The following is a 16,851-nucleotide window of genomic DNA, read 5'->3' on the forward strand; positions in this document are numbered from 1 at the left end:
TGGATGTGTGTGATAACCGGACGCTTTGCTCCGGGGACTGTTGACGATGTGACTCAAGAGTGGACAGACGGGAAACTGCTAGCATCTCCCTGCTGCATCTTTATCCTTAAGGCAGTTTATGTGTCCTTTCTTCGTAAATGAGCGGGGATGAGTGAAGATGACGGGATCGGCAGCAAAAGGAGAGTTGCGTATGTTTACAGCGCACAGCTCCTGGAGACTTGCGACACTTTATCCAAAGTACCGAAACGGGTGAGACTGAGCGGTGTTTGTTGGCTGTATAAGCTAGAAATACAGTATTTTAGGTCAGTTGAATAAAATGAGCTGTGGGAATAAACTCTAGTAATTAATTTGATAAATTGTCCTGGCTTAAAGGTGAACTTTAGCGTTCAAACGAGAATTAATGGTACGTGACGTCATCAACGTGCGCTGATTGTGATATTTTTTAAATTGTACTTATTTTGAGGGAGTGAGGGAGGGATTTTTGATTACTTTCATCAATTTATTTTAAGCCTGTCTGTCTGTTTATCCTTCTCTGTTGTTTTTGTCTTTTCATTTTTCTATGTGTTTTTATCACTTTTTTGTCTATCCATTTAGCTATTTATTCTTTTGAGTTTTTTTGTTTTGTATTGTGATTGATGGACAGGTAAAAACATACACAGAGAGCTACAACAAAGTTAAACAGTAGCTTTTAATACAATGTATCACAGTTAATAATGTTAAGTCTACGTGAAGAGCAGTATGTAGTTCAGTACAGAGAACAGCGCACATCATGTAGTCCCTGCTTGTTGTTAGTCTTCTAAATACACCGAGTTGCTCTTTAGCTTCATAAGCAGTTAATCTAAAAGAAAAATTAGAGGATGGAGGAAAATGATGGAATATGAATTACTTAGCCTCTTGAAATAACAAAAGATTAAACATTTATCTTGAGAGAAATGATTCAAACATTAAATAACATTTGGCAATAATACACAAACCATATTTTTATGTGTCATTTGCACATAGTCTTTATTTTACTACACTAAAGTAGATTCATAAAAGACATTGAGGTTACATTTTCCTGCTCAATTTGTTTCTGGAGAGGTCAAAAGAGACATTTGGTTTCAAACTCCATCACTGAGCTTTATATGTTACTGATATAAATTCATAAGATCGAGCAAGTTTTATGAAATCAAAGCTGTTTCAAGCTTGTAATATCTGAAAGGTTTAACCCGTTGGATGATGACACATTTGCTTGCATCGCCTTTTTTGGCCGTACATTACATGACATGCTTTGACTTTAACCTCCGTTTTTTCCTGTTCCTCTGTTGATTTGAGCCAAAACTCGTCTGGTTCCTCTTCTCTGTTTCCACTTTGGGTTCTGGTCTTTTTGGTTTTTCTCATGACATTCACAGTGTTCGCTCTAGTATTCAGTTTTGGATTCATGACTATTTGTTTAGTTGGTACAATGTTTGTCTCTTTTTTCCACATTTTATGCAAGTCTTGTCTTTACTTCCTCGATTAATCCCAGAATTCCTTTCTGTCCCGGTCTGACAGTTTTCCTCAGACAACAAAATCCAGAAGTTAATGAAATCCTCCATCTCATCAGTATCTGCATTTTTTTGGTCTCATTTTTCTGTTCAACATTTCCATGCTGAGCTTTGTTCACCAGAGTCTGATTTAATAGGTTTAAAATGGTTTTGGTCACAACTGCTGGTTCTAAATAACTAACAGTCACAGTACACAATTTTCACTGGAACGTCTTTCCGTCCACAGGCCAGCATGGTGCACTCGCTGATCGAAGCCTACGGACTGCTGGACCACATGAGGTGAGCGTTGGAATCAGACACCTGTAGTCAGATAACACGCATGGCGTCTCATCTCATAGTGTTGGTTTGAACTAGTAAAGGCTCGTTTATGACTTTTGACCCCAAATCTAATCTGAACTTAACCCTCACCGGCAGTGCTTGTAGTTGAACTATATAATCCATCCAGCAGAAATCTGTGGACTGCAGAAAGAAAGAAAAAAGACAGAAAGTTCAAACATTGTTGTTATTTGAAATTAGAGTAAATGTAAATGAAACACTCAGGAGTCTCACACACTTGTTCCACTGCAAATGGGGGAGATTTTTCATCACAACATCAGAACATCTCAGCATCAGTGTAGTAAGTATCTAATGACATTTGTGTCTCAAAATGTTTTTTTTTTTTTTTTATCAAACTTTCTGTTTCTGCTGTAAGTTTAGCAGGTTTATCCTGCAGTTCAGGCTGGATCCTGTTCAAATTCTCCAAGTGTTCCACTGCTTCATCAGCTAAATGCTGCACAGAGGTGCAACAACAGAAGGGAAGTTGCATCATCGCAGAACAAGCTCCTCTTTGCTAGCTGCTTTTTTTTTTGCTTGTTGCAAGAGATGGGCGGGCTGACTTTACTCGAACAACGAAAACCCTATTTTCCAAGATTTTCCAAAAACGAAATATTTGAAAACAACAGATACGAAGTTACCAGTGACATTGATTTATGGCCCAGCCCTACCTAAAGAGGATTTCTGTCTCAGAGCAGCTGGACCTTTAAGGTTCATCTAGAAGAGGCTTCTCTTCTTGTCCAGTATCCTTTTGACTTCTAGATGTTGGCATGAAGGAGGATCTTCACAGACATGTACTTACCTTGTTCTTCCTCCCAGTACTGTGAAACCTCGTGTTGCCACCATGGAGGAAATGTCAAAGTTCCACACAGACTCCTATCTGGAGCATCTTCATAAGATCAGCCAGGATGGGGACAACGACGACCCCCAGTCGGCTGATTTTGGACTTGGTGAGAAAGAGACAGTGCTTTTCTTGTTGGCTGAGCTTCAGCATGACTGGAATGGTTTGGTGTAAAGACATTTTCTATGCTGGTCTACTGCTTGAGTGTCCAAAAGACACACTCTAGACAGAAACTCCTCTGACTTAGTCTGGACTATGGCACGGCAAGTTTATCTGTATAGCACAATTCGTACATAAGGTAATTCAAGGTGCTTCACAAAACAGAAAAATGCATTAAAATCACAATACATCATAGAAATAATCAACGTAAAATTTACTTTAAAAGAAAAGATGGCGGATCCCCCTACATGGCTACAGGAAGAGGACTAAATTATTGACATTTGGAAAGATGTGCTTTTGGATTGCCACTAGATGACAGTATGACCTTGATTTCAAACAATTCTACACTTCCTCTGATTGTCTGTTCTTTGCTGTAACACTCACTCATTCTTCTCGTTTATCTAGAGGGAAAACTTTCCAAAGTTTCCTTTTCCCAAAGATCTTCTTGGGTTGTTCTTGACTGAACCTCTTTGTGCTCACACACATCTCTCCTTCTGCAGGCTATGACTGTCCAGTCACGGAGGGCATTTATGACTACGCAGCTTCAGTAGGGGGCGCTACACTAACAGCAGCGCAGTGTCTGTTGGACCAAAAATGTGACGTGGCAATCAACTGGGCAGGAGGGTGGCATCACGCTAAAAAGTAAGATGAGCTGTCCCTAAAAAACTTGGTTATATAACTTTTTGGGATATTTTTTCCCATTAAATCTAAAAATGTATTAAAACTTCAAGAGATCACTCCAATATGACAACAACCTTAAAAATGGATTACACTGGACTGGACTTAATTTTTTAAAGCAAAGACAAAAGAAAACCAAACATAATCTCACTTACAAACAGAAACTCAACAGATGTCCGTTATTCCCCCCCCCCCCCCCCCCCCCCCCCCATAAAAAGGAGCAGCAAGCAAACCAAGTGGCTTGTCTTTATTTTTTTCCAATGAAATTCTAAATATATAATCACCATCTGTAACGGAATGGAAACAAAGAATCAAATACATTTATTCAATGGAAAAAATGACAGCGTCTCTACAATTAAATACAGATGTCTTTGAAGGTAGATGGCACTCGGTTGAACTGGATTCTTGTTTGTTACTGTTCTTTGTACATTTATTCATGCTTGTACAAGTATCTGTTTAACTGAACTACATGTCTCAACCTGCCTCAATGCAATTTTTTGTTTAAAAAAAAACTATATTGAATGTGGACTTAAAGTCGATAGTGTATAGGGAATTGTTGTTTATGTGTTGTAGTGAGGAAAAAAAAAGAAGAAAAAATGTTTTTTCATTACCGAAGCTTTAGCCTAAATGTGTTAAATGGTTTCCTTTCTCTTTTTAGAGATGAGGCTTCGGGTTTCTGTTATGTGAATGATGCCGTGTTGGGAATCCTCAAGCTCAGAGAGAAATATGAAAGAGTGCTTTACGTTGATGTTGACTTGCACCATGGAGATGGTAAGCACAATGCAAACCACAAATGGCCCTCATTTCATGTACTAATGTTATTAAAATGCCAAAGACCTTTCATTGCTGCCATGCGAGTGGAAAAATGGCTCCTCTGATGAGTCTTTCTGTGCTCTGCAGGTGTTGAAGAGGCGTTCAGTTTCACCTCTAAAGTTATGACTGTTTCCCTGCATAAGTTTTCTCCTGGATTCTTCCCTGGTAAGCTGAATATTCTTGGTGTCTCATGACTTATGAGTACTCTCATGTAAAAAATGTGTTTACTGCAGGGCAGCTTCAGTCCTCTTTTTGTGTATTTAGGTACAGGTGACCTTTGTGACACAGGGCTGGGGAAAGGTCGCTGGTATGCTGTCAACGTTCCTCTTGAGGATGGTATCAAGGACGACAGATACTACCAAGTTTTCACCAGGTACTCCTCTCTCATAGTGTGTTTCTTCAAAAGATTGAGGGTTATGGTGAAAGCACAGTCTGTGAATTCTCAGGTAATTTAAGTATCAACAGGGTTATCCTTTCATTGTTTGGATTACCCTGAACCTGAAGGTCAGGCCTTGAGAAAAGACGTAAATCATCTGCATGAAGGTTAACTTACTTAGGCAACAAATAGCCCATTGTTAACATGAGTTCAATCAGAACATAAAAGACTGGACAATGTTAAAAGAAGACTTAAAGAAAGGCATAAAGTTAGGGTTTGGCAAGACAAGTTTTAAGGGGACATCTTGAACTTATAACCCACTCCAATTAAAATTGTGCTTTTAGTAATTTTGCCATTTCTCTAAATAATAAGTATTTCTTTATTCAAATTGTTGTGAATCAGGAGCAGGGGAGAAAACACAGTTTGAAAAAGCTTGTTATGTACAAACTACAGTACTATCTGCAGGCCACAAGCTCCCTGCTCTGCTCCATTCTGATACATCGACTTATAGAGAATTAGATCCATGTATGTCTTTGTTTTCCTCGTGTGAGCTGGCATCTGGATATAACTGTATGGGTGGATAGCTCTGACATTGCCTTGGATTTGTGAGGAGCTGTAAGCCAGCAGGACAGCGTGTAAACAAAGGGCTGATGGGAAATTACTCCACGGCAACAGTCTCACCCACAAATCCAAGGCAAAAGTCTGATGAACTCTTGCCGCTTTGCAGAAACTATGTTTGTTCTAGAAAACTACAGCTCTTTGGGTTTTATGTAATAATGGTATAGTCATAAAAAGACCACTCGGAACTCTTAAATAATAGATGATCAGAGGGCTTTAAAGTTTTCCAGATAATGCCGTAAGTGACAGGTTTCAAGATAAAGTGTTGAGTTTAAGGTTTCAAGAGAAGGTCTCTCATGACAGAGTGACAGGTTTGAAAAGATGGTCCTGAATCACAGATTAAAGAGATCCCGACCAATAGGTTTGAAGAGATGGTCTTGGGTGACAGGTTTCAATGGAAGTATTGAGCAACAGCATTCAAGAGGGTTGTAGTTACAGACTTGTGAAAAAGGGTTTTCTTTTCAAGAGAGGCTTGAAGTGATAGGTTTTTAGAAAAAAAGCTAAGGTGACAGGTTTTAATACGCTAACTGGATTCAAGAATTGTAGATTTCCAGAGAATGTTTTAAATAACAGATGTGAAATAATCATCTACAATGATGGGTTTAAAGGAACGTTCTTGCATGACAGACTTAAAGAGAAAAATCCTAAATCACAGATTAAATATGACAACATTTAAAAGTTAACATAGGACACAAGTCAAAAGATCTTATAAAGTGTCTTATCATATAGATAAGGTATTAATTCACAGTTTTCTGGAGTGGTTTAAAGGAAGAAGGGCTTAGGTGGCAGGTTTCAAGAGTAAAATCAAGTCCTGAGTGACGGCATTTAGGAGAAGGTTTTATGTGACTAGATGCAAGAGATATTGAGTGAAAACTTTCAAAAGTTAGTCCAAATTGAGTTGAGAGAAAAGTTTCAATAATACTATTGTTAGTGACAGATTTCAGAGAAAGTCCCGAATGACAGGTTTTTAGAAAAAGCTTTTTTTTTAAAGACGAGTTTCCAGTCACAGACACCTTTGGCTTTTTGGGAAGCCTTAGCATTGTGTTGATCAGTATCTGTTTGTAGTGTCCTGCAGGAGGTCCGAGCACAGTTCAACCCAGAGGCGCTGGTAATGCAGCTGGGTGCCGACACCATGGCAGGTGATCCCATGTGCTCCTTCAACATGACCCCGGTGGGGGTGAGCAGATGTCTACAGTACTTGCTACAGTGGCAGCTACCCACTCTTCTGCTGGGAGGAGGTACTCTTCGTTTGTGTGCCTGTATTGTTTTATGACCAAGGAACTGTGACTTTGTGTTTGTTGGAGTTTGGATCTTTCTACAGTCGTGAGATGTCGCTTCATTGAAGGCAGAAAAATGCTCTGCTTCTTTGGTGTGTTCACGTGTGATTAATGTGTTCCTTTTCAGTTTCTTTGTCCTTAAATCTGCCCTCACTCTCACTTTCACAAACACACACATGCCCTGTTCCTGACTCCGCAGACCTTGGCCAGATGATAGCTCCTAATTATGCGACACAATGGAGCCATTTTACTCGACTACAATCTGACCTGTCTTCCTTTCACTGCCTCCTCCTCTGTCCCGAATACTTTCTCTGTGTTGTGTCCTTTACTCACTTCTGCTTCTTGTCTTTCTCCTCCGTTTACTGTAGTCTGGCTTCTACATTTGTGACCCTTCTGTAGTATTATTTTGATCAAATGTTAGTAGCTTTGGTGCAGCTGTTCTGATGTGAAGATTCATGTTTATATATAATTGCATATTTCATTTACATGTTTTTGTTTAAATTTAGTAGCTTTTATAGAATATGACTTTAATTTTCTCCTTGTGTTTCCCTCTGTCCCATCAGGAGGTTATAATCTTCCCAATACAGCTCGCTGTTGGACGTACCTGACGGCAGAGGTGCTGGGAAAGACTCTGTCCTCTGAAATACCTGACCACGAGGTACTGCCACACACAAGCGCCATTCTGTTTTCATACGTCCGCGGTAACTTTCCCCTGCCAACACAAACGCACTCAGTCATGGCACTGTGTATCACACTCCCAAGTGACTGCTGAGTCACTCCTCTAATCAGAGATGCCTCTTTCTCAATAAAGGGTTTGTGTTCAGGTGGATGGTGGTGTGTGGAGCTTCAAACACATGTCCCTCTACAGGCACTGAGGGCAGCTTTATGCCCCAAAGGAGGCAGTTATACGGCTGACATTCAAACAATGAATGGACTGGAGCTAGGGCTGGGTTGATAAAATCAATAGATCCATCTGAATCGATCCAAGCTTAATAGATCAATTACCGATCCAGAAAAGCATAGATCGGTGTTTTATGTCTTTCCTTTTCCGGTGATCTAATGCAACTCTCGTGAGATTTGGCAAGATCAAACTTTGGAACAATCATGGTGTACAACTGTAAACCTGCTAGACAGTTTACAAAATACAATCAGAAGGTTCATGGACCATTTCTAATATACTCTGATACATCTACAGTGTAATTTTAACAATAACAACAGTAAAGCCAAAGTCCGCTAGCTTGATGCTAACGTATAATGGAATTTCCCATAGGACGGCTAATACTAACACTCGTTGACCTAAATATATTGCAGACTAAATATACAAAGTTTTTTTAGAAGTAACCGTTTGTGGTCTAAAGCAGTGTTTTTCAACCTTTTTTGAGCCACGGCACACTTTAACCTTGACAAAAATCCCGCGGCACACCAGCATCCAAAAAAAGTTTTAAAAAAAAAGAAAGGAGAAACTCATAGTCTGTATTGATCTACAGACCCTCCACAATATCAAATGCATTTTTGTGATAATTGTGGCTAAAAAAGCTGGAAGCTGCAGCTTTTTTTTCTAAAAGATGTACTAAAAGTTAAGTTGAAAGAATCAAAAACTCTTTGATGTGTGTTCGTTGTTGTTTTAAGACGTTAGAGGAGAGACTCATTGTGCGCTAAGACGCTGTCACTTTAACCCAACGCAAAGAGCTGATATCCTGGAGATGGTCAATGTTTTTAGATCAGGTAATGAGGGCAATTTCCCACGGCAAACTTGACCATCTCCCACAAAAAAAAAACACTGGTCTAAAGCCAAGTTTTTTGCTTAAATCTTCTGGATTAAAGTGAAATGCTGCAGCTATAGCTTATATGGAGAAACCATGTAACAGTCTATAGTGTTAACAATCTTTCCCTAAGAGCAGCTGTTATGCTAAGTACACACATGGCGTGTGCCAGCGCGGGCTTTTCAATGGGCTTTTAGCACACGTGTTCACACTGGTCTAGCGCATGTACTCCCAGTTTGAAGAGACGGTCTGAAATGTGGTTGTGTACCTCACGGTACAAGCTCCTTTTTGCTAGCTGCTTTTCACCCATTTACGCACACATTCCTACAGTGATGGCGGCTCCGCTGCCGAACACTGGCACCAACTTTTCACCAGAGGCAGGGTGGGGTTCAGTGTCTTGCCCAGGGACACTTCGACGCACAGGCGAGCAAGGTGGGAATCAAACCTGCAATCTTTCGATCAGAGGTCAACTGCCCTACCACTACACCACGTCATATAATTCCAGCCAGGCACAAACTGAAATGATTAATTTCTGCTTCATCATCAATTTTCAAATAGTTGGTACTTCCGGGATTGAAAAAGGACACTACGAATACGTCACTATCAAAGCTGAGTCCCTGATTAGTCAAAGTTCAACTGGTTCAACTTTCAGTGTACTTTCAATTGCTGTGTGTTTTGTACATGGAGCCCAAAAACAGACTTAAAAACCTGTGTAGCGATGCAGGAACTCGAGAGGCGGAAATGCACATATACAGTACACACATTTACGTAGAGTTTTCATTGGAAGCGGCCACTTGAACGCACTTTTCAGAGGCCAGTGTGTACAAGGCTTCAGACCTTTGAGATTTATGTCAGAAACACTTTTTTCCTTTTAGTTTCCTGTTAGCAGAACGCCATCTGCATGACTCTTCCGAGAAACATTTTAGTGAGCATAATGCAGACATGAATAACAACTGTTTATGTTTGCAAACATTCAGTAGACTTTTTCTGACTCTGGATTCGAGCTTGGGAATCCCCTTTTTATTGACATAAAGACACAGATGAAGTAAGATAACAAAATAAAAAAAAAGGTCATGAAACAGTTGTGTGTTTGAGCACTGTAATTTTCATAAATAACATGTTTACCTGAAGAGGGTACGTATGCGTGAGTCTTCTGGTCTTTTTTTTACTGATGAGTTCACAACAGAAGACCTTTGATCTTCTACTAACAAACAGAAGCACAAACACTGGTGTTTTTGCTAAGTTGTTCGTACTGGCTTGTATTTTCTGTTGGAACTGATCTTGAGACAAATACTCTCAAGTACTCTGAATAACCAAGTTTAGCCAGTGTTTTTCACAAAACACACATTCCTGTGGGACAGATGCAAGTGTGCAGTCGCTGGAACATTTGGTGTTCAGATGATCTGCTCTCTTGTAGACTCAGGTGTTCTGACCAGGGTGTTCTTTGGCGAACTTTTACTTTTATTTAAATAGTCTCTACCTCTGCTGCTGTTGCTCTCAGTCTGAACCACCTGTATCCAAAAAGTACTTCTGGAAAAAATGAGTCTTACATAGAGAATCCAAAGATTCTACTGAGTTTCCCCCCATCATGTCTGTTTACATCTGCAGTGTCAAATGTTGAATAGAACAAATCTGAAGAATTTGTGTGGAGATTCACCTTGTCTGAGATAAGAACCCAAAAGTCAATTGATGGCGTCACAGGAAAGGACGATGCCTCTGGTTCCAGATCGGCGGGGGGAAGTATCCCACCTCTTTACTTCCCCTTTCCCTTTTCCTTGTCTGCATCCTCTTCCTGTTTCCCTGCTGTCAGGTACATGTTTGCTCAGGCAGAAGAGAGCCGAAGGGCCAGAGAGAAAGGTTTCTGTCAAAGAAACTCAACATGGTGACATAGCCGTAGTTTTGGAATCATGCTTCCATGATATGTGATCAGTTCTGGATGTTATTGGATGCTTCCTGCAGCAAAGCTGGTGATCTTTTCAACAGCTGTCTCTCTTTTTTTTTTGTAACAGTCAGGATGAACTAACAGCAGAAGATCTTGACTCATAGAAACCTGTGATCCACTGTGATCCTGACGGGTGATCCTGCTCATGGTGTCCCAAAAGAGGACATAATATGTGAGCAAATAATATCATTCATACCTGTATAAACTGATGTGTATTGTGTAAAAATCTGTGTATATGTTTGCAGAGATGCAAACCAGCATACAGGAATATTTTTAATTAAAGGAAACAAAGAGAATGCAGTATTTTAAACTGTTGGTTTGGAGCTGAATACTGAAACAATTGTACGTCAATGAAGGTTCTCATTTATCCCGGTTCAATTGTAATGAAGTTGATGGCATTTGTACTTAAAGACTCTTGAAACCTTTGTTTGTAGAATATTTGTATGTCTCATGTGTCTCAGGCTGAAAGCAGCTTCTCCCTGCTTGGTTCTGACCCAAGGTTCCACAGCTTACTGCAGATCTCAGACCTGCTGGGTTTAGGACCCAGCTGGTGGTCTGATAACTATTTGGGTCCCACAGTATTAAGTGGTTTGTAAACCAGTTTTGTGTTGAGCGAGGAATTTTGGTCTCTGTTTCTGTAGTTTGCCAGAACCTTAGTTTTAATTGACAGATGTAGATACGTGTTCTTCAGTTTTTAAGGATGATTTGGATGGAGAACTGCTTTAAAGCAGTATCAGAATTAAACATACACTCTTCAGGGCCCTCTCCGATCAGCTCTTGATCAATTGTAAAAGTGTTTTTTCTCTTTTAATTATGATTATGGTGTTTTTAACCAAAATCAAAACCTTGTGTCGTTTTCTTAGGACATAGTTTCTGCAGAGCGGCAGTAGTTCATTAGAAATTTGCCTCTGAGTTGTGGGTGGGACTGTTGACCCGGAGTAAACCTGTCTGTACTTCCTGTCATCCATCCCTTTACACGCTCTCACAACCTCAATCTAACATCACTGGTGCAACAAAAACGGCGAGCAATATCAGAGCTATCCAGCCGTACAGTTTAGAGGCAGGTATCCGCTCAGTCAAAGGGAACAAAGACGTACGTGCATCTATTTGTCCGAATGATGTTTAGCACAGAATTTGTGGCTCGCCCGACGTATTTTGAACCTATCAAATAAGATCTTTTTTAAATGCCTTTTTTTTATCTGCTCCTGATTGCCTACTATTTGAATAAAGAAATACTCAAAAATGCTATTTTAATCTTAACTGTCCTAACATATGTCCTCCATCATAAAAAAGCTCCAATAACATGTTAAAAACACCAAAAACCGGATTTTCACTGGAGTGGGTCTTCAAATGTATTTTATTTGCGCTCTCACACATAGACATAAACACTCTCAGGATGACAACTTACTAAAATCCTGGAGTCTGGTCCGGTCATCAAGTTGAGCTGCCTTCACCATTCTTGATGCGTTGTCCACCATAATGCAAACAAGGTGCTCTTTGTTAAGATCCCAGCTGGCAAGCGTCTCTGGTAGACCAGCTGCAGTGTTTTTGCACAGAGTGGTTGACTGTGAAGAAGGCGTGGGTTCAAAGTTCTCATTAATGAAATGTACTGTCAGACTCTGATAGGGTCACGCTGGGCTGCTAGACCTCATATCAGCCTATTATCAAAGAACTCTGTGGTCCTTAATTCTTATTGGGCTTCTGGATTATCTATATTGCTTGTTTTAGTGAACTGGCTTTAAGTTTGGATCCACAACACTGAAACACGTTTACATTATTAGAAAAGAAACCATGCTGGTTGACTGGAAAATGTCATGATATGCTCCAACTTCTTTATTCATCAAGCAATAAAGACTGCTAGAACATATTTGGGTTTTTTTTGTTATGTTTAGCACTTTTATGACCAGACTGATTAAGAGTCATGCTTCTGTTGGTCCATGTGTTCCTCTAGGTCTCAGAGATGAATGCTTCATCAAATTTAGGACAACCTCCCAATAACTGAATCTGATGGTTTTTCAGGCACCACACTTTTAATAATCGCTCTACAAGGATGGCTCTAACTTTAGCTCTCTGAACTTCTGAACCAGCACTCAACTTGTCTCTTGAATCTGATTCTAAACTATGTTCTCTTCCAATTCCAACGATCAATCTTAGTTTTTATACGTTTTTGTAATTAAGAAAGAAAAAGACCAGAAAAAGAAAGAGCAGCCGATCTTTTCCATTAACTGAATATTATTCCAAAAAAAGCTACCGGACTGTTCTTTAGGTTTCAAAAGTTTACAAGCGAAAGTACTGCAGGCAGGACCTGAAGGGGGCGCTGTGTGAACAAAAGTCTGCTCCTCAGTGACAAAGACTGCTGCATCATCAGGCCTTTGCTTGTGTTAGTTCTTCACAGAATACGGACCAGACTACACCCTGGAAATCAGTCCAAGCTGTAGACCAGACCGCAACGACAGCAGACACCTGGAGCAGGTCACCAGAACCATCAAAGGTGTGTATGGCTGGTGTGAGCCTGCTCAGTGTGTGTTTGTGTGTCTTTGTATTGTCAGACCATCTGCATGTGATGTGGAGAATGGTTGGAACCTAAAAATCACAACATGTTACAACCTTTGGGAGTCGGGTATAAATGAAGTTGTGGAGGAAGTATTACACACACATCTGGTTAAACACACACAAATGGGCAACCAAAACCTCTTTTTTAGGTGTCCATTGTCACGTTATAATCTACACTATACAGCCAATCAGAAGTGAATGTTTACCTAGACTATAGCATCCATAATAACTAGGGTGTAACAATAAATCTAAACGAATCAATTCAAAATTTGTGTTTGACGATACGATTCATTGTTGATATCGGTTCATTTTGAACTATCCGGTTCACTGACCTAAAATAGATCCAGGAGATCTTTAGCCAAAACTTCATCTAATGTGACTCAGACAGAAATACTCGGTACTGAACAGTTCAGGTGAAGTTTTCCACATTCCTTGTATTTCTTTCAAGGTAATCAAGTAAATTAAATATGTGTACAAACAAACAAGGTTTAATGGCAAATCTATTCACATTTTAGTTTAAATTCCGCCCGCTGTTGTATTTCCCCATCAAAATAATCCAAAGGGAACTTTGTTAGAACATTCTACCACACTGTATGGTCACATGTCTTTGCTATCTTCAAAGTTTTCACGTTGATCTGGAATGATGGAAAGATCGTTTTCTGCTGTCATTACGTGTGTGTTGTATGCTGTGATAACACTTGCTTGTTTTAACTTTATTGTAAAATAAACGTACCGTACCTCAATCTAAATGTTATTTTCCAATAACAATTTGATTTATTTCATTTTAAAATGATTTTAGAATTGATACTTAATCAACAACTTGCCTCAGACAGATCGATTTGGTTGGACTTTCTATAAACATAAATCTACCACGTCTCAATCCAAATGGTATTTCCCAATATCAATTTGATTGTTGATTTATCTTATTTTGAAGTTATTTTTATTAGTTCAATTCGATTCAATTTTGCCTCAGACAATCGATTCATTGAATCATCGTTACCCCCCTAATAATAACATATAACCGTGGATCCATTCATTCCCCTGTTTGAACAGTCGGAACCAAAGAGAGAAGAACCTGAACAGAAACCTCTGAGCTATTCTAGCTTTCAGCTGTGTTCAAAACCTTTTTCCTACACAGATCAGCTTCACCTCAGCAACTTTACACTTATTCCACAACCAATGCAAATCCTTCACCTTAGCTGTTTATCCATAAGCTCCGTCTGTTCTGCTTGCTCATGCTCTGCTACGCTGATTCATGGCAACGCCGTGCCATACTTTTTTGGAATCCTCCGAGGCTGCAGGTCCAACCGTGCAGACTGTCTTGGATTTCAGTGTCATCAGACTCCAAGCCACTGATTGGCCCGAGAATGACATCATAAATGTGCCTGTTGTTTTGGCTCCAGAGAACGGCAACTTTGGATTTTATTCCTCCAAAACAGAGTTGGAAAAGAGCCGCCCAGAGTTTTCTTTGACTCTTTTTCCTTAGTGACTAAAAGAATCCAGGAGACTGCTGTGGGGTCAGTGTTAATAAACGCTTTGTTTCATAGCTTAATTTTAAAGTTAGAAAACTGAGATTCAGCACCTCTACCACTGCCTTGTTTTTTTTTCTATTGTTGTGACGAGGCACAGCAAAAATCACAACAACAAGCTTGCCCACTCTTTTTTCTTTTTGGTGTTTTGTGCGTCTGTGTTTCTGTGTGTGTGTGTGTGTGTGTGTGTGTGTGTGTGTGTGTGTGTGTGTGTGTGTGTGTGTGTGTGTGTGTGTGTGTGTGTGTGTGTGTGTGTGTGTGTGTGTGTGTGTGTGTGTGTGTGTGTGTGTGTGTGTGTGTGTGTGTGTGTGTGTGTGTGTGTGTGTGTGTGTGTGTGTGTGTGTGTGTGGGTGCGTGTGTGTGTGTGTGGGTGTGTGTGGGTGCGTGTGTGTGTGTGTGTGTCTGTAAGCATGTGTGTTTTTCCAGCCCCCCCCCTTACTGTGTCTCCCCTTTTTTTTTTTTACAGGGAATTTGAAGAATGTTGTTTAGGACCCGGATGCCTCTGGCCTCACACTCCAGCCCATTTAAGCCTGACGGTTCTGAACCAATCCCCTCTCTGCTGCTCTAATGAGGACAATGTGGAGCGGACCACTCCTGCCCCGAGGACAGCACTGAGCGAGGGAGGGGGACTAGAGAACAAGGAGGCATTACAAAATATTACCAGTCTTTAAGGGAGAAAATGTAACAGGAGTGCTGCTGTTTGTAATTTTTTTTTTTTTAATATATTTTTTATGTTGTGTATGTTTGTTTATAATGTTGGAATGGGAGGGGGTCCATCCACCAATCACATGTAGGTATAAGAAGATATTTTGGTCTTTTCTGAACCAACAGTGAAAATGAGCTTCTGCTTCCGACTTCCCGACGTTGTTTTAGGAGGTTTGTGTGTTTGAGCTGCAGCAGCACAGTTACAGCTCTAAAGTTCCGAGAAAGTTCTTGTTCTCCGACGTCTGCCTCCATGAGACCTTTTTGTGCAGAGAAGGTCCCAGCAGAGCGGCAGGTTCTGAGGCTCAGCTCAGTCACACAGTCCCTCACAGCAGGTGCTCATGTTTGCATGGAGGCGGTGTGGTCTGGAACACCTGTACCTGAGCGTGAGACCCATGAGCACACGTCACATGTTGGAACAGACGTGGCTGGGTTCTGTTCATGTTCTTATAGATAAAAGTCAATCTAGATTTTACTGTCTTAACTGATCTACCGCAGCATCAAAAGGAACAGAACTTTTGGCTGTTTTGTCTTTGATGCTGTTGGACCACAGCACATTTCTACCCAATGATGCATCATTACCTTTGCTGATGGGTAGAAGTGTAGCTTTGCCTTATTTTTAATTTTATTTTTTACACAAATGTTCTTCATCTGCAGTATTGGGAGCACACAAGAGGAGCGCAGACCCTTAAATGCAGCATGTTGGTATTTGGGTGCAGTTTGGACGTGGAGGTTAGCCCAACAACAGTCAAAGGAAGGTTCAAAGGTCGGAGCTGTTTCTGCATAGGAAATAAAGAAAAGTGTGATTCACACCTATATGCTGAAGCTGAGGTTAAAGTCTGACATCAAGTTCTGTACATCCGCTTTCCTTCAGAGACATTGAAGTCCCACTCTGGTCATTTTGTATCTATTTTCAACGTGTTTCCAGTGCTCTTTTATTTATTATTCTGTTGTTTTGGCGTGAAGGAAGCCTGCCCTCATTTCCTATCATCCCGTTGTCTACACTCTCTGTCACTAGCTTACAGCCCCTCAGAACCCCTACCTAACATTACCAGTGCAACAAAAATGGCAAGCAAGACCGGAGCCAATAAGTTCTATCGCTAGAGGAGACACGCCCGCTTGGGAAGCCTGGCCAACGGTGGCGGAGCGCGACGCCATCTTGGTGAGGTCGGCGGCGCCCACATCAGACAATGCTTTCTATAGCCTTTAGTGGCATCTCAATAGCTTTTATATAACTTATATATACACACACACACATCATTTGCTGTTGTTAAACAGACTTAAAAGCTCAAACTTTAATAAAAAATTCATAGTTGCAGGACTTCTTACAAATAAAAAATTATTACAAAGAATTTTAAAAAATAATTTCTAAACATTTAGAAGTTTTACACCTCTTTCACATGTTATTTTTATTATTTAGAAAAGCCCAATAAGTCAATAATTATAATAATATTAATAATAAATCAATAGTAAGTCAGTAATAATAAATAAATAAGTCAATTAATAATAACAAATAAATAAATCAATTAATAATAACAAATAAATCAATCAAAATGAGTCAACAAAAAGTACAAAAGTTAACAATAGATTTACCCTAAAAAAAACAACGAAAAACAATAGATTTACACTACTGATTCATGTGTAACACAGATGCTATGGTGTCGGGTTTCAAGCGAACAGTCTGGACATTCTTGTCAAAATCTGGTTCCACAAAATGTTTTGAACAGCTAGACTGCATTGCTAGTTGGTACCACAGTAATGC

The 16,851-nt window shown here is 40.0% G+C and overlaps 2 protein-coding genes across 2 annotated transcripts in view; both read left to right on the plus strand.

Moving 5' to 3' along the window:
* rps4x (ribosomal protein S4 X-linked) overlaps positions 1-16,851 on the plus strand; it is a 152,603-nt gene that overhangs the window by 114,403 nt on the left and 21,349 nt on the right. The window lies entirely within an intron of this gene.
* hdac8 (histone deacetylase 8) lies at positions 24-15,919 on the plus strand. The gene is made up of 11 exons (XM_023966352.2): positions 24-249; positions 1,753-1,805; positions 2,658-2,788; positions 3,339-3,480; positions 4,175-4,287; positions 4,417-4,494; positions 4,594-4,702; positions 6,389-6,561; positions 7,164-7,258; positions 12,691-12,796; positions 14,854-15,919. The coding sequence occupies exons 1-11, from the start codon at positions 148-150 to the stop codon at positions 14,874-14,876; spliced, it is 1,125 nt and encodes a 374-aa protein (XP_023822120.1). The 5' UTR covers positions 24-147; the 3' UTR covers positions 14,877-15,919.

The sequence above is a fragment of the Oryzias latipes genome, chromosome 18 (assembly GCF_053564925.1).
Source record: "Oryzias latipes strain Hd-rR chromosome 18, Olatipes_Hd-rR_3.1".
NCBI classification, from domain to species: Eukaryota; Metazoa; Chordata; class Actinopteri; order Beloniformes; family Adrianichthyidae; genus Oryzias; species Oryzias latipes.

Excerpts from the sequence above, each read along its gene's own strand:
- hdac8 (XM_023966352.2), top strand. The coding sequence starts at position 148 with ATGAGTGAAGATGACGGGATCGGCAGCAAAAGGAGAGTTGCGTATGTT. Across the intron at positions 3,481-4,174 it reads GGGTGGCATCACGCTAAAAA|AGATGAGGCTTCGGGTTTCT; the intron begins GTAAGATGAGCT and ends TTCTCTTTTTAG. Across the intron at positions 6,562-7,163 it reads CACTCTTCTGCTGGGAGGAG|GAGGTTATAATCTTCCCAAT; the intron begins GTACTCTTCGTT and ends CTGTCCCATCAG.